Source organism: Cyanistes caeruleus, chromosome 24, assembly GCF_971803275.1.
Source record: "Cyanistes caeruleus chromosome 24, bCyaCae1.hap1.1, whole genome shotgun sequence".
Classification (NCBI taxonomy): domain Eukaryota; kingdom Metazoa; phylum Chordata; class Aves; order Passeriformes; family Paridae; genus Cyanistes; species Cyanistes caeruleus.
This window is the reverse complement of record NC_141724.1, coordinates 2,251,400-2,274,532: the sequence shown is the minus strand read 5'-3', so window position 1 is coordinate 2,274,532 and position 23,133 is coordinate 2,251,400. Positions and strand designations below refer to the sequence as shown.

The window sequence follows — 23,133 nt, the reverse complement described above, 5'->3', positions numbered from 1 at the left end:
GTGAGGAGAAGAAAATCCCCAGGCACGTGAAACCCTGGGGAAACTTCCTTCCTCTTCCTCGGTGTCTCCAGGGGATTTATTGAGAGGCAAAAAGCAGAGATGGGAAACTCTTCCTGCAAAAGGAGCTGCTCTGCTCAGGGCTGAGGGACAAATAAGCTCAGTGGGTGCCTCTGAAGGTTCACACCACACAAACCCTGAGATTTTTGGTGTTTTTGGGGATAATTCTCCTATCTCTGGCTTCTTTTTTTTTAGCCAGCAAAGTAACAAATGGGCAGGGAGGTGAGCCAACACTTAGAGAGCTGAAACAACAGCAGGACAGAGGGGGAAAAATGGGATTTATGGAGCTTTATAGCAGGGAGTGCAGCCTTCTCTCAGCCTTGGTGGGAGAAGTCAAACACTTCTCCCTTCTGCCTGAGGAGATGCCAAGAAATCAGCTTGATTTACCGTGTAGAGTTCATTCAAGACCTTCATCAAGTCCTCCTGGAGCTGCAGTCCCACTTCCTTGCTCTGCAACAGAACAGAGAAATGAAAGTTAATTGAGGAAGATGCTGCAGAGGCAGAGGAAGCGAGCACGGGGCATCCACAAATAATTTAGGGGTAATTAAACACCACCGTTTGTGCTGGCAAATCCAATCAGTGCCCAGCCCAGAGGCACTCGGGGTCACGTTGTACCAGGAGTATAAATAAACTGAAATCCCACATGGGCACAGCCAGAAAAGCTCTATGGAACACAGATGGAAATTTCCAGAAAATGTGAAATTTTTCGATTCTCCAACCTGAAAATATAGAATTTTTTCCCATTTGAATAGGATGGAGCAAGACTGAGGGTACAGGACAGCTTGGGGTGGAAGCTGAAGAAAAGCAGGATTAAGGAAATCACCACAATACCAATAACTTAATTCAGTTTATAGATTTTACTCATTCACTGCCCACTAAGGCAGCACTTGTGTGTTCCAACCCTCATGTTACCAGTGTTTAATATCAACTGGGGCAAGCAAATTTGATAAATTCAAGATTATTTATGCCTACAACATTCAGGAAAAGAAACAGATAAAGAGGCAACGCAGCCAAACCCAGGCTTAAACCAACATTTCTGCCCAGGAAGTCAAGATAGTGCTAAGCCACGAGGAAAAAAACCCAATAACACACTGATAAATTGAAAAGCCAGAAGGGAAAGATTATCTGATTTGAATTTAAATTATTCTTTTCCCCGTAGTGACCAGTTCAGCAGCGCTTGGAGTGTGCTTCTGAGATGAAAAAAATGCTCTATTAGATGAAAAAATTGCTTTATTAGATGAAAAAATTGCTTTATTAGAGCATATTTTTGTATTATTTTGGGGTGTTGTGGTTCAGACCAGCCTGGAATTGCTCTGTTGGCAGCACAGTGGGATTCACAAGTATCCAATGCCAAACCCTTTGGATTCTCCACATGTTCCAATCCCATATTCCTCACCCACCTGCCCGAGGAACAAAGAGCACCCAACACAAACGCTGACAAAGGAAAGGAGTTTCTAATTTAGAGAAAAGCACGGAGCTGCTGATTCCCAACCTCCAAGGGAGTTTGGAGGAACAAACCCAAGGGATTTGCACCTCTGGCAGCCGGGGCTGCTGCTCACCCTGCGGTGATCCGGGGTTTTCTGGCTGCCTTTTCCTCCTCGTGTTGATGATTAATGGAATGGATAATGGATAATTAATGGAATGGATAATGGACTGCCTGGATCCGTCACTGAACTTTTCCCTGTTCCCTTTTCCAGTGCTGCTGGAACCTCCTGGCCCCATCCTCTGCCTCTCCCAGCCCGTTTTTGCTCATTTCTTGCACTAAAAAATCGCTCGTTTTCCGCACAGACTGCTGAAGCATCAATTATACCACAGAGATTAAAATGAGTATTTTAATGCAGATTTCGGGTTGAAAGGGGTAAAAGAAGATGCCAAATTGTCAAAACACGAAACTCTCTGTGCTTCCAAATGAGCTCTCGAGAAAGGAGCTGCTGGATTGCTGGACTGGGAAAAAAACTCCTTCCATTAAGATGAAGGTAAGACAGATCACAGGGGACATCAGAACAAGAGCTGTGCAATGAGCACTGTTAATGTAAAACTGTTCCCTGCACTGATTCCACCCTAAAAAAAATGTCTAGGAGAAAAAAAGCTGAGCTGGCTGACCCTGATAAATGAAAATACATTGGAGGAAGCAGAAGAGTTTGCTTGGGAAAGTCAGAGGAAAATGGGTCGGAGGTTAGGAAAAAGTTCTTGGTTTTTCCTAATGTAGTGTAGTGGAGGGAGGTGGAGGTGATGCCCAAGGAGAATTCCCCTGAATTCCCACCGAGTTCCCAGTGCAGATTAAAGGCTGCTGATCCCACTGCCATACAGGCATGAGAGATTCCAGCATGGTGCCAGAAAGTGCCACGGAATTAGGAATAAAATCCGTGCCAAGGAAAGACAACAACAGTCCTGGCAGCTGTCAGTGTCTCCATATCAATTGCTATTGCAGCAGCAAATTTGTCATTGTTCTGTATTTTCTCTATTATTCTGTGTTTTGCAAAGGCTGAACGATGCATTTTGTAAACAAGGCAATAAATGAAAGATATTCTGATCAGCTTCACTGTGATCTCCTCCTGGCTGTACCTGCAGCCACATCTACCTGCACCTCCCTTAACGTGAGGAAGAGCTTGTGCAACAAAATCTTAATTAATTGGCTGCACTAATGAGCTGGGTGTGTGTGTGTGTGTGGGGTGGAGGTGTCCCCACAAGCTGTGTGCCCTGATCTGATCAGGTTAAACCCTTCTCCTGTAGATGTGGGAGATGATCTGCTTGAAGAGCATCTCTGGGGCACGGCAGGAGCTCCCTGCACAGCTCAGGGTGCAGCTCCTCACCTGTGCTGGGCCCTGAGAGGTCACCAAAGAGCTCCCACCAGGTGAGAAGAGACCTTTGGAGTCCAACCCAACACCTCAACTAAACCACGGCACCCAGTGCCACATCCAACCTTTTTGTTTTTTAAACACATCCAGGGGTGGTGCCAACACCACCTCCCCACACAGACCATTCCAGAACTTCATCACCCTTTCTGTAAAAACCCTTTTCCTAATATCCAACCTGTATTTCCCTTGGTGCAGCTCAAGGCTGTGTGCTGTGCTCTGTCAGTGCTGCCTGGAGAAGGAAACCAGCCCCACCTGCCCACAGCCACCTTTCAGGGAGCTGTAGAGGGTGATAAGGTCACCTCTGAGTCTCTTTTTCTCCAGGCTGAACATCCCCAGCTCCCTCAGCTGCTCCTCACAGGGCTCGTGTTCTAAATCCATCACCAGCTTTGTTGCCTCCTCTGGACAAGGAAGAGGAGGAGGAGGAGGAGGAAGGCTTCCCTTCCTCTGATGTCCAGGGAGGTGCTGAACATCCCTTCCCTTCCTCTTCAAACCACAGAGGTGCTGAACACCCCTTCCCTTCCTCTGCCATCCAGAGGTGCTGAACATCCCTTCCCTTCCTCTTTAAACCAGGGAGGTGTTGAACACCCCTTCCCTTCCTCTTCAAACCACAGAGGTGCTGAACATCCCTTCCCTTCCTCTTTAAACCAGGGAGGTGTTGAACACCCCTTCCCTTCCTCTGCCATCCAGGGGTGCTGGACATCCCTTGCCTTCCTCTTCAAACCAGAGGTGCTGAACACCCCTTCCCTTCCTCTGCAAACCAGGGGTGCTGAACACCCCTTCCCTTCCTCTTCAAACCAGGGGTTCTGGACATTCCTTCCCTTCCTCTTTAAACCAGGGAGGTGCTGAACACCCCTTCCCTTCCTCTGCAAACCAGGGGTTCTGGACATTCCTTCCCTTCCTCTTTAAACCAGGGAGGTGCTGAACACCCCTTCCCTTCCTCTTCAAACCAGAGGTGCTGAACATCCCTTCCCTTCCTCTGCCATCCAGGGGTGCTTAAAACCCCTTCCCTTCCTCTGCAAACCAGAGGTGCTGAACACCCCTTCCCTTCCTCTTCAAACCAGGGGTGCTGAACACCCCTTCCCTTCCTCTGCCATCCAGGAAAGCAGCAGCAGCAGCAGCCAGGGAAGTCCCAGCAGGATGTGGCAGGAATGCCAGGCTGTGGATGCAGGTTTTCCCCAGCCCAGGAGGCTGCTGTGAGCACACACACACACTCCTTTGTTACTCCAGGGTGTATCTGCACCATGTGCAGGGCTGGAGGTTCTGCCACCCCTGGCTGGAACATAAATTCCCAGCACGGGCTGTGCCAGCTCCTCAACAGCCTCTTTGTTCCAGCCCTCCTCCCCTCCACCTCCCCTCTAATTTAATCAAGATGTTTTTGGGATCTACTGCGGGGCTCGCCGGGTTCCGCATTCCACCCAACATTAACGACTTCAGCTTCCAAATATTTGGGGGGGGGGGGATAATAAAGAGGAGAGCTCAGGAATGCCGTCAACATTTTCTGCCCCAGCAAGGTCCTCCCAAAGCCTGACAGAAAGATGGGATGGCTTCAAAACCAACATTCCCTGGAGTTCCTGAGGTGCTTTCCCCAAAAACAGCCAGCAAGGGCTCAAGCCACGGCAGGGGGAATGTGTAACACACCAAGATAAGAGATTTTTATCTAATTTGCTGCCTCAAATTATGTCAGAGGATGACAGCTGGAGCCCAAATCTGCTGATGCTGGAACAGCTCTGGAACAGTATCTCTGCATCTTTTTAGAAGTAACAATTAAATATGCCTAGGTGGGGAATAAACATTAAATATTCCCGTATTTTTTGACTCACCAGTGGAGTGATTCCAGGAGGGGAGCAGGGATGTAGCACAGCTCTGCACCTCAATGAGAGTTTTACTAGTGGCATTTGCACTTTTACAAATTCACACTGTGATGGGTAAATATTTTTTACAGATGCCCAGCATTTTAACCATTACATTTCTGGCTTTTCCTTGTGTGTTGTGCTTTAAGATTTGTCATATTCTGGTACCAGAGCAGCAGGAGCATCAGTGCAGCTGTAAAGTAGGTCATGACAGACCCCTTCAGAGAATTAATAATTCTTCTTTCTTGATTACTGCAAGGCTTTTAACCAACTCATTGTGGATTTTCCATTTCACATCAAACAGCCTGCAGTGTACCAGGAGATAAACTGGGGGTTTTTCCCACCATCAAAGGGGCTGAACAGGAGAATTTTGGTTGGTTTTCTTGATTCCAAACGGGGGTTTCTCCCCATAAATATCCTCAAATGAGGGGATACAGCAGGGAAAGGTCCCTGCCCCAGCAGCCCAGGGAACCTCCCAGCTAAAACCAGAGCAGAAAATGTGTTTTAAACCCAGCAGGGCAGGCAGATGCTGAGCTGGTACCTGGCTCAGCTCGGAGACACAGCCTGTCCCGAGGCCCCTCTGCCCACAGAATAAATCTGCTTTTCTCTCCATTAACATTTGCCAGTCACTTCACAATTTCCTCATGTAAAAATCTGTCAAACTGAAAATAATCAGTTTGTTCAGACACCGCTCAAAGTGAGGCTTCCACAGTCCGCTCTTGCAAAAAAAAAGGTAATTTTCTCTTTTATTTTATTTTTTTTTCTTTCAATTTGAACAAGATTATCGGGCTGCTGCTAGGAAAATTTCAAAGAGACAACACAGAAAGAGTGATTAAAGAGACCAAATTAAAGAAACTGCTGCTCAAAGGTCTATACATGTATAAATAATCCCAAGGGATCCCACTCAAAAGATACGTCTGGAGGCAAGAAAACCTGATAACCATGCAAGAAACAGGAAGGTTGCACCATGCAGAGAAATGAAGGGTCACAATAAACAGAGAGGGTGACAGGGGGATAGAGAGAAAAAGGGAAATCAAAGCAGGAATCAGCTCAAACAGAAGAATCTTGGGGTTAAAAAACCCAAATATAAATATAAATATAAATATAAATATAAATATAAATATAAATATAAATATAAATACATAGATAAAGAAATGTAGAAAAAGGGAAATCAAAGCAGGAATCAACACAAATAGAAGTGTATTTTTTGGGGAAAAAATACACATATAAATATAAAAAAAGAGAGAGTGACAGGGGGATAGAGAGAAAAAGGGAAATCAAAGCAGGAATCAGCTCAAACAGAAGAATATTTGGGGTTAAAAACCCATATATAAATATAAAAACATACACAGATATAGAAATGTAGGAATAAATAAATAAAGGGGCCGTGCTGAAGGAGGACAAGCAGGAGAAATCAAAGGGAGATGAAGGAATAAAAAGGAGCAGACATCAAAGCAGGATGAGCTTCCAGGAGAGGGAGAGGTGACTGGAATAGCAACGCTGGTGGCACCAGGGCTGGGAACCAAAGCCAGCCCTAAATCATTAACCCTGCCCAAACAAGAAAACATCACCTCCTCCCCAAGGTGGAACTGTTTGTAACCAGGACAATTCCCACTCCCCTCTCCAGTTTTATTTGCTGGAAATGTGGTTATTTCACCATTTATCTTCCACAGAATTGTCCCTGGGGGCAGACAAATCCCAGACTCCCACTGACAGCGTCAGGATTCATCTTCAGCCCTGTAAGAGCAGCCAGTCCCTGATCAGCAGCGTCTCCCACCCACACCTGAAAGCGTTTCCTCAGGAGAAACCAAAACAAGGGCATGGAAAAGTACAGTGCTCCAAGAATCCCTGCTCCTGCAGGAAAAGGGACCCAGGGAAGTAAACAAAGCCCAGAGGCAGGAGAAAAGGGGCTGACACACGATGTTCATCCAGCAGCACAGATAGCTTTGATGTGGCTGGTAGGCCCCCATCCATCCATCCATCCATCCATCATCCATCCATCATCCATCCATCATCCATCCATCATCCATCCATCATCCATCCATCCATCATCCATCATCCATCCATCATCCATCCATCATCCATCCATCATCCATCCATCCATCATCCATCCATCCATCCATCCATCATCCATCATCCATCCATCATCCATCATCCATCATCCATCCATCATCCATCCATCATCCATCCATCATCCATCCATCATCCATCATCCATCCATCCATCCATCATCCATCCATCCATCCATCCATCATCCATCCATCCATCATCCATCCATCATCCATCCATCCATCATCCATCATCCATCCATCATCCATCCATCATCCATCCATCCATCCATCATCCATCATCCATCCATCATCCATCCATCCATCATCCATCCATCATCCATCATCCATCATCCATCCATCATCCATCATCCATCATCCATCCATCATCCATCCATCCATCATCCATCCATCATCCATCATCCATCCATCATCCATCATCCATCCATCATCCATCATCCATCCATCCATCATCCATCCATCCATCCATCCACCCCTCACACAGCCCTGGGGTGGGATCAGGGACAGGACCTGGATCTCCTCGTCCCAGCACCAGACACAGGCACAGTCCAGGATTTCCAGGGTGTTGGGAACCCAAGAACTGCCAGCACCAACCCTCTGAAAGCCTGTGTGCAGCCCTGCTGGGGGCTGGAATTCACTCATTTCAAAGTGACAGGAACACAGCCATGCTCCACCATCAGCCTCGCCCCTGGCAGGGTCTGACAGTCTCACCCTGAGCATTCTCCACCCCAGCCTGAAGAGACAAAACCCACACTGCCACAGCTGCTGGCGATGCTCTGCATGCAGAAGGAGCAGTGTCCCCACCTCAGGCTCTCTGCCTTGCCCTCCTCACTGCCACAAGGACCAAATTCAATCACAGAACCACCAGGGAAGAAACTTTTAAGAACATCAAACCCAGCCCCAACACCTCAACTAAACCACCGAGTGCCACATCCAATCCTTCTTCAACCACATCCAGGGATGCTGACTCCACCACCTCCCTGGGCAGAACATTCCAGCACTTTATCACCCTTTCAGCGAGAAAAAACCCTTATTTTCCTAATATCCAACGTGTATTTCCCCTGGTGCAGCTCAAGGCCGTGTGCTCTGGTTCTGTCAGTGCTGCCTGCAAACAGCTCAGCCCCCACCTGAGCACAGACACCTTTCCTTGCCAGCACAGCCCTTATCACAGGCAGCCAGATCACAGCTGCTCTCTGCCCTCTGAAAAGCTCTCCACACACTCATAGATGCAGCAGCTCAAGAGCTCAGCGACAAAAGGGACCTCAAGCACCTCCTTTTCTTTCCCTGCCCACCTCACCTGCTCCGTCCCAGCACGACACAAAACGCTGATTTGAGAAAAACGGCCCAAGGAAAGGATTTTATACCCCAGGATCTGCTTTGGGGTGCCCTCAGTGGATGAGGATTTCGGTGTCACCATCCTCCCTGCACATTTCATGGTGTTATTTAAACCTGGATATTTCCCAAATTTAAGATTCCCCACCAACACCTACAGCAAGGCAGCCTGGCTTTGCCAGCAACTTGTTTTTATCCCAGGAAAAGGTAGAAAAGATGGAAAAGGTCCCATTTCCTTCAAGTTCAGAGATAATCTGACATCTTCTATGCTGCTCTGGGGATATTTTACAAACGTGCCACTGAGGGGGGGGTTTATAAATGGGTATTTATAAATGGGCAACATTTCTTTAAATCCACTGCAAAGCTGATTTGCAATATTTTAATCACACACCTCATCTGTTTTCTAGCCTGCAGTACCTTCTGTACTGATCCAAGCTGCTTCTTGCAGCTCAGGAAGGGAAGAGACTCAAGTGAAAAAGCACAACCAGGTCCATGTCAGCCAAATTTCTCTGTTTATCAGCTGGTACCAGATAACAGAGGATGCAATTTTTGGTTTTAACCACCCAGCACAAGTGGAGTTGTAATCAAACACCTGATTTGGCCTTCAGCCAAGCTGGTATTCCTGGCAAACAGCCAAACAAGTAGTTGGGATTTAGCAACAACTGCCTTTTGTTTGCACAAATTTACCTGGAGTTTGCCCTTGGCCTGTGAGAAACAAAGCAGAGATGGTATTTTGATTTTTCATTTTGATTTTGCTGTCGATTGGTTATTTGTTTGTTTTTATTCTAGTCCAAAATAAAATATAAACACGAGTTTGCCCTCCTTTATAAGGGGCTGGAGATAAAGTTGCCATTTCCAGCCAAACTGGGATAATATCAATTTCCAAGTAGTGCTTTGCCAAGGCATTTTCCAGGCCACCTTGCTCCAGCACAGCCCTTGTTGAAATTCAACAGGGAGATTACTCCTCCTTTGGAGGGATTAGAGGAATTGAAGAGTAAGTGCCATTCAATAATCCCGTGTAAGTATCTAATCAACCATAATGTAATTACCAGAAAGTTTTAAAAGGTCAAAAAGGCCTCAGTGTGACGTTACTTAAAAAGGGGAAGATTCCTCCTCTGCTCAGGCAGTGACTTCAAAAAGGAAAGTCTAAGAGAAACAGAATGTAAAAGTGGAATATATTTTTAATTTTCCATTAAAGAGAAACAGAATTCAAAAGTGGAATATATTTTTAATTTTCCATTAAAAAATGAGGGCAGGAGAGAGGGAACAGCAGAGATTTTGTTGTCCCAGAGAAATAATCCCCACAAAACCCTGCTGGAACAGGGCACAGGCACCCTGCTCCCCAGGTAACACACAACAAGATGCTGCTCCTTCAGGTGCATCTTGAACATGAAATATTGCACATGAAAATTCACAATATCCAGTATTGCTCATTCTCCAACAGCCTAAATAAACTGCTTTTCATAGGGTTTTTTTTTTTTACACTTAAAGCAACAGACAGAAATGAAGAATATCTGAACAATCCCTCCCTTCTCCAGGCCTTGCAAGAGCAGAAAGAACTCCCCAAGCTCAGGACAGGTTGCAGGGGGTGGGAGAAGGGGGCAGAGAAATAAATGGCTTTTCAAAGTGAAGATTTGCAATGATTTCCACCAGGTGAAGCAGCAGATGTTGCAGCCATTGGCAAATCTCTGCAGGGACCAGGCATCACCCCTGAACAGCACTTTGAAAGCCTCCAGATCATGTTCCTTTAACTGCAAGAACAGAATCCTAACAGGAAAACCCTCCCACGCTGTCCCACCTTCTTTCCCAGGTGGAAATCAAGGGGACAAGGCAAACAAAAGAGACTTCTGCTGTATTTTCTCCTTTTCCCAGATAAGGACAATACATCCTTTTATTACCTAGCATAGCAGGAATTCTCCCCTAATTTTTCTTTTACTTCTCCCTGGCAGATAAAATTCTGTCTTTAAAGTGTTGCTCTTGACTCATGTTCAGAGCTGAAGAACTGGAAGGTTCCTGCTTATTTAATTAAATTTTCAACATCCATACAAAACCGTGGAAAAAGAGGAGGAAAAAAACACAAGCCTTAATTTAGACCAACAAATCTCAACTGGCCACACTGGGGAAAATGACTGAAGAAAATCAAAGGCAAGCCAAGCACAAAGAGGGGAAAAAAAAATAAAAATCCCCCAATAAATGGATGTAGCACGAGTAATGGCTGGAATGGTGTTTGAGAAGAAGCAAAGGGAAGTTCTGTGCTGGAGCACTCAGTTACCTTCTTGAAGAGGCGTCCTGAGTCCTCGCTGACCTGGACAAAGCGTGGGATGATGTTGTTGAGATAAATGTCACTGAGGGTGGTGTGGTCCCTGCTCTCCCTCTTCACCTGGTTGAGCAGCAGGTTCCAGCAGTTCACTGGTGACAGCACGTTCTGATCCTTCCTGCAGGGACACAAAACAGGAACAACTGGACAGGATTCCACCACCATTCTGGAGCTGTAAATGCAGCTGTGGGGTGGGTGGGATGCTGAGGAGAAGACAGAAAGTACACCCTCAGCTCCCTTTCCCTACATTCCCATGAGCTTTTGTCGTGCAACAAACGGATCCTGCAAACGCAAGCTGCACTGTGCCAAGCGCAGCCTTTAATTTTTCCCTTTGAATCCAGGATTTTGTGCATAAATCAGAGCCTGAGGGAGAGAGGGCGATGGCTCCAGTGTCTGACAGAAGGTTTCACAGTCCTGTCTCGAGAATTTGGGTCTTAACCACAATAAAAAAAAGATTTCAAGCACCCAGTGAACCAAACAGCATCTGCATAGGAAACAAAACGCTGTCTCCTGTGCAAAGCTCATTATGGGAAGGCTTCTCTATCTGTCCCCAGCCACAGACAGCAGCACTCCTAAAAGCAGCTTGATTTTCTCATCTTTGAACTTTCCCCACCTTCCTTCAGATCCAGGTGGAGCCGTAATGACAGCATTTACTTCTCTGCAGCTCTGTTTACCATTCATTCACAGCACAATAATATTTATCTAGAAAAGAGTAAAACCCGTGGTGCAAAGCCCCTGGAGTACAAGACTCTATCAGATATCTTTCCTTCTAAAAGAAATGCAGTTTAATTTCCACTGGAAAGGGAATATTTTGCACTTGAAAGGACAACAATCTCTGCTGCAAAGCAACATTGGGAAAATGGGAAAACTGAGCCAGAGCAGAGTTTCATTAGCCTTGTCATGACACCAGCAGCTGGATTTGTGCTGCAACAGGGATAATTTTAGATAAAGAGTTTCAGAACAGCTGATCTTGATGATTTTTTTTTCTTTTTTTTAATATTTTTTTTTTCCCTTTAACAAAAAATAAATTGGAAAGCTCAGGGCTGATCCAGACTGCTTCACCCACTGACTCCATCTCTGCCCTCTGAAGCTGGCAGAGCTACAAATGAAAATTACCCAGCTACAATGACGAGTTTGAGAATGAAACACAGGAACAAAAAACCCTCAGACTCTCCACCAAAACCCTGCCTGAAAACCCCTCAGAACCCCATTCCTGCTCCATCACCAGCAGGAGCTGTGGCTGCAGGAGCTCATAGGAAGGAGCAGGGATTTTCCATGGAGGAAAGAGGAGCTGCAGGAGTTAAACACACCAACCCCAGCTGTCCCAGCCACAGCAGCCCTGGCTATTCCAAGGCAGCAAATAGCAGGAATACCAGGAAAGGCTGGCCAGGGAAGTGGCTGGTGGCTGCTGGCGCCACACGGGTTGTTGACACACGCGCTGTGGTTCCACATGAAAGGCCATCCTGCAGGAGAAAATCACCCCAAAGCCCACACACTCCCAGGATTGTCACCTTCAGGATGCTCAAGCCACACACAGCCAGGTTCTCTTTTGAAATTCCTTTAATTTCTTGCTGTCTCTTGGTTTCAGTAACCCCTTCAGTGCCTTGCTGGAACAGGCCCTTGCTTTTGAACAGATGTAGTGGCAGGGAAGGGAGGCAAAACATCTCCTTAATTATTTGCTAGTGACGATTTTCCCAGCAAAAAGCAGATTTTCAAGGCAGAAATTGAACAGAAAAGGAAAGAGTTGCTTCAAACCTCACGGGCATCCTTTAAAACTCCACACACATTAACTTTTAAAGCACCTCTGGAACTGCAGCTCCTCCGTGGGCGCAGTTTTCCCAACAGGGAGCAGGAGTTGTACGACTGCTCACAATAAAACCTCTTCAATCCTCAGCACAGCAGATGGCAGGGAGCAAACTGTGATTGCCATTAACCATTTCAACCATTTCAACCCTTGGAGGAGCTGCCAAAGGCACTCTGCTCCCATGTCACCACAGAGGAAGATGGAAATGGGAAATGTCAACAGGGCCTGGTGGGTGGAACCATCCCAAACTCCATCCCCACACATTCTGCAGGGTGACAGAGCCCCTGTTCACCCTGGAGAGCTAAAACTGATGAAATCAACCCAAAAACTTGAGGATGTGAATATAAACTTTCCCAAAGTGCTGGTGCCTTCACGCTGACAACAACTTTTTGACTCAAACTTCCCCTCAGAGCAGGGGGAGGAGGAAGAAGATGCCAAGATGCAGATTTACTCCAAGCACTGTTTCTCCTGGTGTAAAGATGGTGTGGTGATAGTGAGTGTGGAGAGTTTATTTAGGTTAGCCTAAATTACAGCAGATCACAGCACTGGGGGCTGGCTGGCAGCAGGAAGAGGAAGGTTTTTAGGGAACCACAAATGATGAAGCCCTGTGGTTTCATCTTGGGTCTCATCTTGATCAGGTCCTGTGCAACTTCCACTTCAAAGGTTTCAGCTGGGTCTCCAAAAGATCATAAGGGAAGATTGAGTCTTGAGTATCTTAATTAAATTACTCATTCATACAAGGGACTGGCAGACAATCCAAGATTGATCTGCTTCAAGGCAAGCAGGGGAGAGCGACAGAAGCCAGCAACACTGAGTTGGGATTGCAAGGAAATAGGAGAAAAGTCATCTTACAAAACAGATTCAAATAAAAATATAATCACTAACAAAATAAATATTTTTTTAAAATAAATCTAAAACCACACCCACAAACCAGGAACAGGAACCCTGCGTTTCCATAAGGAGCACAAGACGAGGGAATGAATCAGATGAGAATGAAAATATTCATTCAAATGGAGAGAAAGGCCTTGTTCAATCTGGCATTGGACACTTCCAGGCATGGGGCAGCCTCAGTTTCTCTGGGCAGCCTGTTCCAGGCCTTCCCCTCCCTCCCAGGGAGGAATTCCTCCCCAATATCTCACCTGAGCCCATCACTCCTTGTCCTGTCCTGATGAAGGCTCCAAGGGACATCCCACTGTTCACAGCAACAGAAAACTTCCCCGACCACCCTTGCTGTGAGTGAGGTCTTTAAACAACACCTGAAGTCTCCTGTTCCACCTCCTCATCTCCCCAGAATATCCACGTTTTCCCAAGATGTGTCCAGCAGGCTTTTCCAAAGCTGCTGCATTCCAGGACAGTCAACTCTGCAAACCCTCAGAGCTGGAGCCAGGCCAGAAGTGAGAGCAGAGATTTAATTGTTCCTCTGAATAGTTCAGCCCTGTCTGAATTTTGTCCTCTGGCCACGATCACAGCAACGTGGTGTGAGACCAGCACCACTGAGATGATGGAAAACAGCACAAAAATCCTCCCTGAGGTTTCCCATCCGTTTTTGCCGGTCATGTATCTCCAGCTCTCTGCATTCATTGGAGGTCACTGAATCAATGAATGTTTAATGCTTACAAAAACCTTCCAAATGGGGAATTTTATTCTGACAGGCTCAGAATAAAATGTGCAGGACTCAGTTTCAGCAAAGAGAACCACAAAAATAGCTTATGATAATGTTTATTAGTATTAATAATAATAACAATAATGTAAGTGGAGCCCATGTGACCCAAATGCTTTTATCAATTCCCCCCTCACAATCTGTATCATCCCTGCTTTACAGAAATCATTTTACTTTTAGGAAGATTAAAGCTGAACTTCTCTGCAAGCTGCTCATCCACATTTGATTTTCCCTGACACAGCTCGGTGTGAACTGTAAATTTTGAGAATTACAAGCATGGACATCCATGCTGCTCCCTGCCCTTCTCTTCCAAAAGATTCCAGTTATGAACATCTGTTGTTTACAAGTGCTCAGCCTGAAGGTTGCCAGACTTATTCTGCATCTTCTACTTCGAGGCAAAGGCTGCCAGAAAGCCATCTGAATTTCATGCTGGGATATCCTGGACATTCAGCTCTCCAGCTGACAATTGCTACTCAGGATCCTGCTTCCAAAGATTATCTTGATTTAAAATATGGCCTTAAAAATAGCATTGTCTTTTCTCTTTTGTTTTTATTTTTTTTTCCTTTTTTTCTTTTTCCATTTTCTGCCTCAAAAACAATCACTCAAGATTTGCCATGGTTTTCATATCGTTAAATGATTATTTGAATAGGCAAATGCCTCCAGGACAAAAATCACATGAAACAGGAGAACTGAAGGCTGGGGTTGGAGGTCCCAGGCTCTGAGTGCAGTGGGACAGAGCCTTTTTTGGGGGGCTGGAATTCACTCCCAGCCCTGCAGGGAGCCTCAGACCCAAGAGCCAGCTGTGAGATGGCTGATTTACACCTGATTTACACCTGATTTACACTTGATTTACACCTCAGGCACCACAGCTGGGACAAACAGGCTCCTGGAGCAACCACAGTTATAAGGCCTGAGCTTTGAAAGGGTATCAGGAATATATATAATATATACACCAAATATTGTGTATGGCTATTCCCTTTAATAACCTCATTAAAAAAAAAAAAACCACTTTTTGAAAGAGGCACAGTGAGGTCTAACAGCCATGGCAGAGAAGTTAAAATCAAGTAAAACCTGGGCTGTATCCAACTGCCATCAACTCCTGTGTCACCCTGGCTCAATCAATCTGTTCCCCTTCTTCAGAGACGTCAGATGAGGATAACACACACCTACCCCTGTAAATCATTTTAAGATGCTCCAGTGAAGCTTCAATCTGAGCACCCTTTCAGCTCAGGCCCAGCCATCTCCAGCTCAAAACCCACCTGGAAAATTCTCCTGCAAGGAAGGGCTGAGAGCTGGGTTTGTGGAGGCTGAGGAAATTTGGCCTGCTGAGCCTGGAGAAAAGGAGCTTTGGGGTGACCCAGCTGTGCCCTCCCCGTGCCTGAAGGAGCTGATGGAGAGAGATGATTTACAAAGGGCTGGAAGGACAAGAGGGATGGCTTCAAACTGACAGAGAGCAGCTTTAGAAGGGATATCAGCAAGAAATTCTTTCCTGTGAGAAACTGGTACAGGTTTCCCAGAGAAGCTGTGGCTGCCTCATCCCTGGAAGTGTCCAAGGCTGGTTTTGGAGCAACCTGGGATAGTGGAAGGTGTCCAGGGACTGGATGAGCTTTAGGGTCCCTTCCAACTGAAACCATTCCTGTGATTCAATGCAAACGTGGCCACGTCTGAGAAAAACAAACCTCGCCAGGCTTTGGGAAGCCCCACGCTGCTCTTTCCTTGAAGCCTGTGCTCCTTCCCAGTGCGGAGGAACCCACACACCCCAATTTCAGGGGTCAGCCCAGAGCCTCCTGCCCCGGAGAGCATTCCCTTGGACAAACCCAAATTCCATAATAGCTGCAGAGCAGGAAAGCCATGCAAATGACAGGGTGGCTGCCTGACAGATTTCCTCCCGGCCCGTGTGTCAGGAGATCTAAAAACGGGATGTGCCACAGGGAGCAGGCAGGGAATGATACGCTACCTTGGACATAATTAGCAGTTGTGGGGAGAGCAGGCTATTATGGGGTATTTATAGGGTCAGAGGCAGGCAATTACAGAGCAGGCTCCTCTGGCAGATGTGTAATCCCGAGGAGCAGGGAGCTGATGGCTGCCTTTGATCAAATGGGGGCTCCCAATGGGATTCCAGCATCTCCATGATACTCGCTGTGATTCAGAGCAGCACTGGGGACAGGTGGTTACAGTGGGAATCGCTCCCCTATGGATCCCTGTGGCAATCTGGAACTCTTCTGACTGGCACAGCCGGCACAAAAATGAGCACACAAATGCTGCACGGCCAGCCTGAGCTGTGCCACTGCTGACCACACACCCAGCAGCCTCAGACTTTGTGTTCTTTTTCTCTTATTCCAACTCTTGACCAAATTTATGTGTGTGTTTAGGACTCAGACCTCGCAGGGATGCCGTATTCCAAGAGTAAGGTGTTTTTCTGGCAGGAGCAAGCTGCTGCTAAAGTGGAATCAGCAGCCCTCTCCCTGCAATTCCTGCGGAATTCTGTTCAACTCTGGGCAAAAATTCCACATTATAAATTCATTCTAAATCCCCAAGCAGAAGTTCTACACAACTTTGTCAAGCCAAATACAAAAGTGTTTCTGATGGGATGTTTCATATCACGTAATATAAAGCAAATCACCTCAATTTTCACCAGAAATAACAACAAAATCAACCGAAACCACTGATCATACTGCAAATGAAAACTGTAATTCTAGACACCATCTCTTTAGTGCCATCTTAAAGGCACGTGCAGGATGTGCACAGTTTACAGCTGTAAAAACACTTTCACTCCAAAGGAAAAGAAAAAAACCCTTCAGATTCTGAGATGGATATGCAGAACAACCCTTCCCCAGGCTGTCAAACAGCTCTGCTCTGGAGCCAGCCTTTCCTGAGGAGGCAGCACAACGTGTGCTCTAAATGAGAACCCAAGTGAATGACATCAAAGCTGTGCAGACAGGAAACTAAAAATGGTGCCTCCTTAATGGCTTCCACAAAGAGAGCTGCTGCTGGAAAGGGGAAGCTGCTGTGTCCCCACATCCCCCCGAACACAGCAACGACACAAACACAGGGAGAACGTCCCGAGCCGAACAATGCGAAAAGTGACGCCGTGCTCTGGGCGGGGGCAGCCCCAGATGGATCCTCTCAGCCCGAAATGTCCAAAGCAGAAATGATTCAGATCCCAAGGCTCCTGCTGCTCTGTGTTTTTCCCCAGCTGCTGCCCTGACAACACAACCCAACAAGGCTGAGCAGTGCCCGGATGGGAACCACGGGATGGGAGCCCCCTCCTCACCCACACACCCCCTGCTCCTGGGAAAAGGGCCTCAGAAGAAGCAGGAGGATGTAAACCCATGAAACCAAATTCCATCTGCATCAGTGTCCTGGTTTAGGGTAAATTTGGGAGAGAATTGACACTCCAGGACAATCAGTCACCCCAAGGCAGAGAAGAGGGGAAGAACATCCAGGAACGAGCCCAGCAGCATGGCCAGACCCACCTGTAAATGATGTTTCAGGCAGGAGAGTCCAGAGATTGTCAGCAAGGACATATTTAGATTTTAACTGAGTCCCAGCAGCTCGGTGTCCAGGGATTCCCCACCCACAGTGGCACAGCTCTCTTTGGAAGCGCTACTGGCCTTATTTCCCTGCTGTTTGAAGTGATAGTAGCAGAGCTGCAACACAGCTCCCACACAGAGCGTGTGTGGGATCCCAAAAACGGAGAGCTGACAGCAGGGAACAGATTGGGAACAGCTTCCCTCCAGAAAACCAAAGCCATCGGCACTGAAGGAAATCCTGGCTTTGTCCATCAAATCTGGCACACAGCTTTGCCCACATTTCCCAAGAAAATGACTCCTTTTGCACATTCTTACATCCCAATCCCTATTAACAGCACACAGCCTGCCAGAGTTATTAACATGAATGAGCACCCAGAAACAGGGAATGGCTTCTGTGTCCAGCACAAACTTGGGGAACGTTTGGTTCTGGAATTCTGAGCAGTGCTGGTGCCTGCATTCACTCTAACAACTCTCACTTCCATTCCTGTCCTTGCAATCAAATCTACAGCGGGGGGAAAAAGGGGCAGAAACAAAAGGCAAATACTCTACTTGAATTGCTGGTCTTTGGTGCTCCTAGTTTTAGCCAGGAATCTTTCAGCCAACTTCTCCAAATTCCTGGAGTAATCCATCTCAATCTCTGCCTTCTTGCGGAAGAAATCCTGCAAGTCCTGCAGTAACTGGACCCGAAGCTCACACTGCTGGTCAAGGCATTTCAGCTGCTCTACCAATTGGGCACGGATCTCTGCAACAAATAAAAGCACTGCAGATTAAACACAATCCCATCACAGAAAACACCATCAAAAAACACCACAGTTCTCCAGCAAATCATCGTTAAAAAATATGTTTCCTCGTTAGTGCGTCAGCCAGGCTCCCTCGTGGTGATTATCTGCAGGAAGAAAATGACTGGGGTTGCATCTTGGACACAGCAATCCCAGGAAATCCATCCCAAACCCCCCAGTCTGGTGCACAGCAAAGCTCTGCTGCTGAAAAGTGCATCAGTTACAAGTGTCAAGTGCATTTTTTGGCATGGGGAACGAGTGGTCACTGCCTAAAAATGTACTGAATCTCAGTCTGGAAAAAGGACTGAATGCTACAATCAGCGTCAGCTCAGCAGATCACTTCAGGGAATTTCTATCAAATTCCTCTGCAAACTACTCCTGATGCAGAAACAAGGCATTGCACATTCTGGGGCACTCCCTGAAGGCACCAAATTCAGATTATTCAGTTTGTTCCTGAGTCTCCAGCTGGGCAGCTCATTATAAACCCAGCCATGAAAGAGAGGAAGAAACCCCCCTGGAGAGCCAACACCAGAGCACTTCCCAAAAGGGAATCATCTCCAGGAAAGCTCCTTTTCCTTTTGAAATATCTACAAGCAACATATCTCCATCTAAGGACCCCATAAAGCACAGAGATATAGGTGTTAATACTATAATTAATTATTAATATATATTCATAATAATCACAGCATGATTACTATGAATGTCTCTACGTTAACACAGCATTTTACAAACGGTTTTCAAACATTTTACAAACGTAAAAGCTTTTCCCATTAGCCATGTGCTCTCCTTATCCCACTGATCCTGAATTTCAGGGACAGAATAGTAAAATGACTCACTCACGGTCAAACAGGGCAAGAAAACACAGCAGAAGTGTGTCAGTCCCAGCCTAAAAATGCAGAAATATTCAGTGATGCCGCCAGCAAAGGCTATTTGGCTTTTACACAGGCAATAAACTCAACATGAAATCAATAAAATATGCCCTTTCATCTAAAGGTCTTTGAGCAGTCAAACTGCAGAGATTTGCCACGGCCTGACTGCGAGTGCTGCTCCCTCCAAAGCTTTCCTGACGTGTTGTTCCGGGCTGAACCCAGAACCAGCAATAAAATTTCAGGTTTTACAGCTTTCCTCACACCTCCACGCTGTGACTGCAGGCGCCCACGACTCCATCACCACAAGGGAAGGAGAGGAGGGAGCATTCCCCAAATCCAATTTTTTTAGGAATTGGCGACTTCACCGCTGATTCCTGAAACACAGAAAATCACGGAGAACAGCTTGGCTCCTCTGGGAGTTTGTCCCTTTGCCCAGGAAAAAAAAAAGCAACAAACAAACATCTGGACCTCCATGGTTTAATTCCTGCCATGCAGTCCCAGTATCAGTTTGCTTGGATCAGTGAAATTAATAAATTAAATTGAAATATTTAATTATTAAATAAATTATTTATATTTAATTATATAATATAATAATTATAATTAATACTATAATATAATAATATAATTGATATTATCATCGTTAATATAGTAATATTAATTAATAAATTATTATATATTATATATTGTATGTTATATATTATATATTATATATTATATATTATATATCATATATTATATATTATATATTATATATTTATATTATATATTATATATTACATACTATATATTATATATTATATACTATATATTATATATTATATGTTATATATTATTATTATAATCCTGCTCATGTCTGCAGGAATGGATTTAGGGAATCCGGGATTCGCCGTCAACAAAACCCCGCATCTTTATTTTAAGGACTCCAAAACCCAAACCACATGTATGAAAACACGGCTCCCAGTCAGGCTTGCCAAAAAGAGGGGGAAAAAAAATAAAAAATCTGCACAAATGTGGGGTTTTCAAGCTTGAAGATGACCTTGATTAGCACCGAATTTGGTTGTTCCAAACTTCTCAGCCTGTGGTACCCAGGGGTTTTTGCTGCAAGGAGGAAATTCTTGCTGAAAAGGAGGAGTCATCACTAATGTGGGGGCAAAGCTGGTCAGATCTCTTTTTTTTCCCCAGGAGAGAATCTTAAAAAACCACAAGACCTGTGTTTCTTCACCAGGAAACACAGCTACAGGCAAATGCATCCACCTGAGCTGGCTGTGCACCTCTGTAACCAAAAGCACTCCAGCTCCATCGCTTTCCCAGGGATGCCCCAGCTCAGGTGGGAAGAGTGTGGGGTCACCCCAGGGAGGTCTCTGCACCCCTTAAGGGTGCTGAGGAGAGAAATCCATGGGGAACCTGACCCTGGCTGTGCAGGGAAGCACAATCCACATCAGGTGAAACCTGCATGCTGCATTTACCACAGCCCTGGAGATCCCTCAGCTTCTGAGCTGCCTTTGTTGTTTGCTCCATCCCAGCTGGTGTTTCAGGACTGGCAGGGCCACGGGGTTGCTCACACACATCAGACCTGCCAGCATTCATGGAAAACTTTGCTCAACGTGTGCTGCACACCCTCAGCTCGTGGGGCCACAAACCCACTCCAGGATTTGCAAGGCTCTGCACCAGTGACAGGTTTAACCAGGGAAATGCAAACCAGACACCCCCATCCCACCTGAGGCTTTGCCATTAAGACTTTTTAAAGCAAAGGAGGTGATAACAGCACCAAAATTGCCAGGAAGGTGGCGTTTCCTTGCTGCCACCACTCAGTTCTCCTGATCCTTAACCTGATACTCACCTGCAGGTCTGGCATCCAAAAAGGAACATTCTTCAACACAAGAAGCATTAGAAAGCTCTTCCTCCCTTTGTGTTTTCTCCTCCACCCTTTCCTCACCAAAAGGGATGTTCCCAACACTGAAACATCTCTGTGACCTTTTCAGAAGCTACTGGACAAAAGACACTAATTTTAGGAAGTTGAGGACTCACTGAAAGGGATCCCACCTGAGCAGATCTGGTGTTTTCTGCTAAGTACATTAAGAGAGTCAGGATTCAAACACAGCAAATTCTGCCTGTGACGTTTCTATTTGTGCATTTAGGGACTGCTCATCTGCAATTTTTTGGAAGTCAGCAACCCTTTTAGCACGGATGAACAGCAGACACCTTGTTAGAGAGGAGTGGAGCAGGGATGGAAATAGCAGATTGAGGCAGACCGTGACCACCCACCCTCCTTGGTGCCTCAACTGATGGATTTGTTATGAGGGCAACAACCCAGCAAAACTGGACGTTCTCCATGACATTCTCAATTGGAAAACCACCTCCTGGAGCAAAAGGAGAACTACAAAGGAGCGTTTCCAAAAAAACCAGCAGCTCTCAAAAACAAGATCAGCAGAGCACGAGTGTTTTAATTAGAAAATCACAACACAGCTCTTGGCTCTGGAGGTGGGACACTTCACACACAGCCCTCACTGAACAGCACCGAGAACCAGCAACTTCTCCTTCAGCATGAAATGCGATATCAGCACTTTTCTGTATAAATAAAGGCAGTGTTTTGGAGGGGAACAGTGACAGCTGATCGGGCTCCCGCAGGGAACAATGAGCCATTCAGGCCTGGCTTATCGAGGCCGTGGCGCTAGGCCGGAGCGAGGCAACCTTGCTCATCTTTCAAACACACACCCCGCAGTCCTCCGCCACAAAATAAAATCAAGAATGCAGGAATTTCCTGAGGCTTACTGGGCTTTCCAGAGTATAAAGTGTCTGCTTGTTTTCCCACTGCTTACACAAGCAGAAGGTATTTTTTTCGGCCCTGCTCCGAGCACATCCCCCGGCGGAGTCGGGGCCGTGCGTGCTCTAACCCGGGGGTCACCGAATTACACGGGACCTTTTCATGTCTCCAGTCACAACAACCACTCCAGTCTTGAATCCACTGCTTCTGCATCTTTTAATTTGCACAGGTTATTAGGTTAACAGCCACTTTAAACACCAAAAAAAGCCTTTCCCCCTGCTTTCCTTTAGAGCTTGGCAATCCCACCCACGGCGGTCGATGAAGACAAGGAACAACCTCCTGAAGATTCTGCTCCAAGGGTGAATAAACACACGTTGAATTCAAGGTCAAGATGCCGGTGGCAAAATTAGGATTAAACACCAGGTATTTTTATTGCAAGCCTTGCCCTGTGTTGCTGAGTTCTGCCTATTGTAGTTCAAGCTCACGTGGTTGACAGCTACATAACACAAACACCCTCAGCGGCCACAGAAAGTTTTCCATCCGCTTCAAACAAACCATTTATTCGTTTCCATCACCAGATCATAAAGTCACCTGGGTCACTGAGGGACAGACCATTGTGTAATTCTGGACAGCTGCATGACCTGACTTTTATCCATTCTGCAGCCACCTTTTCAACATCCCATGGAGCATGCAGGAGACAGGTCCAGCTCACAATGAATTCAGAGGGTAAGGAAGGATCTTCTGCCTTCCAGATTTTAGTCCCATTTGCCATTCCCCACCTAGAGCAGCTGTGGCTGCCCCATCCCTGGAAGTGTTCAAGGCTAGGATGGATGGAGCTTGAAGCAAGCTGGAAGGGGCAGGGGCTGGAATGAGATGAGCTTTAAGGTCCCTTCCACCCCACAGCATTCCATGATCTTCAGCATCCTCAAACTGCACCAAACACAACAGATTTCTGCAGAGCTCCTGGCAAGAATTTGTGTTTTCATCAAACAATTCCACCCGGAGCAGGGGGATATCCACAGCAACTGGGGCTCTGGTACAGCACCCAACATCCACCCTCTGAAAAAGAATTTCACAAACTCAACTTTTTAAGGCTTAAGCATCCTATGAAGTTGGAACACGGAACCAAATCTTTTGTACCAACTTGTTCATTCTCCCATAGGTAACACAGTGACCTCAGAGCCCAGAGCCCTCCTTCAGGGACTCTAAACAACATTCCTGCTCCGAGCAGGATCATGTCC

At 46.2% G+C, this 23,133-nt stretch overlaps 1 protein-coding gene across 3 annotated transcripts in view; it reads right to left on the bottom strand.

The window, feature by feature from the left end:
• Window positions 1-23,133, bottom strand: part of SRGAP2 (SLIT-ROBO Rho GTPase activating protein 2) — a 95,481-nt gene that overhangs the window by 44,643 nt on the left and 27,705 nt on the right. For 2 of the 3 annotated variants that reach the window (XM_086861581.1, XM_086861582.1), the window contains exons 3-5: window positions 18,030-18,222; window positions 10,439-10,601; window positions 445-507 (exon numbers count right to left, since the gene is read on the bottom strand). In XM_086861581.1, coding sequence (XP_086717707.1) covers window positions 445-507; window positions 10,439-10,601; window positions 18,030-18,222 — 419 coding nt within the window. Of the gene's footprint in view, window positions 1-444; window positions 508-10,438; window positions 10,602-18,029; window positions 18,223-20,968; window positions 21,770-23,133 lie in introns of those variants that run through there. The other variant, XM_086861583.1, reaches the window with a different exon arrangement.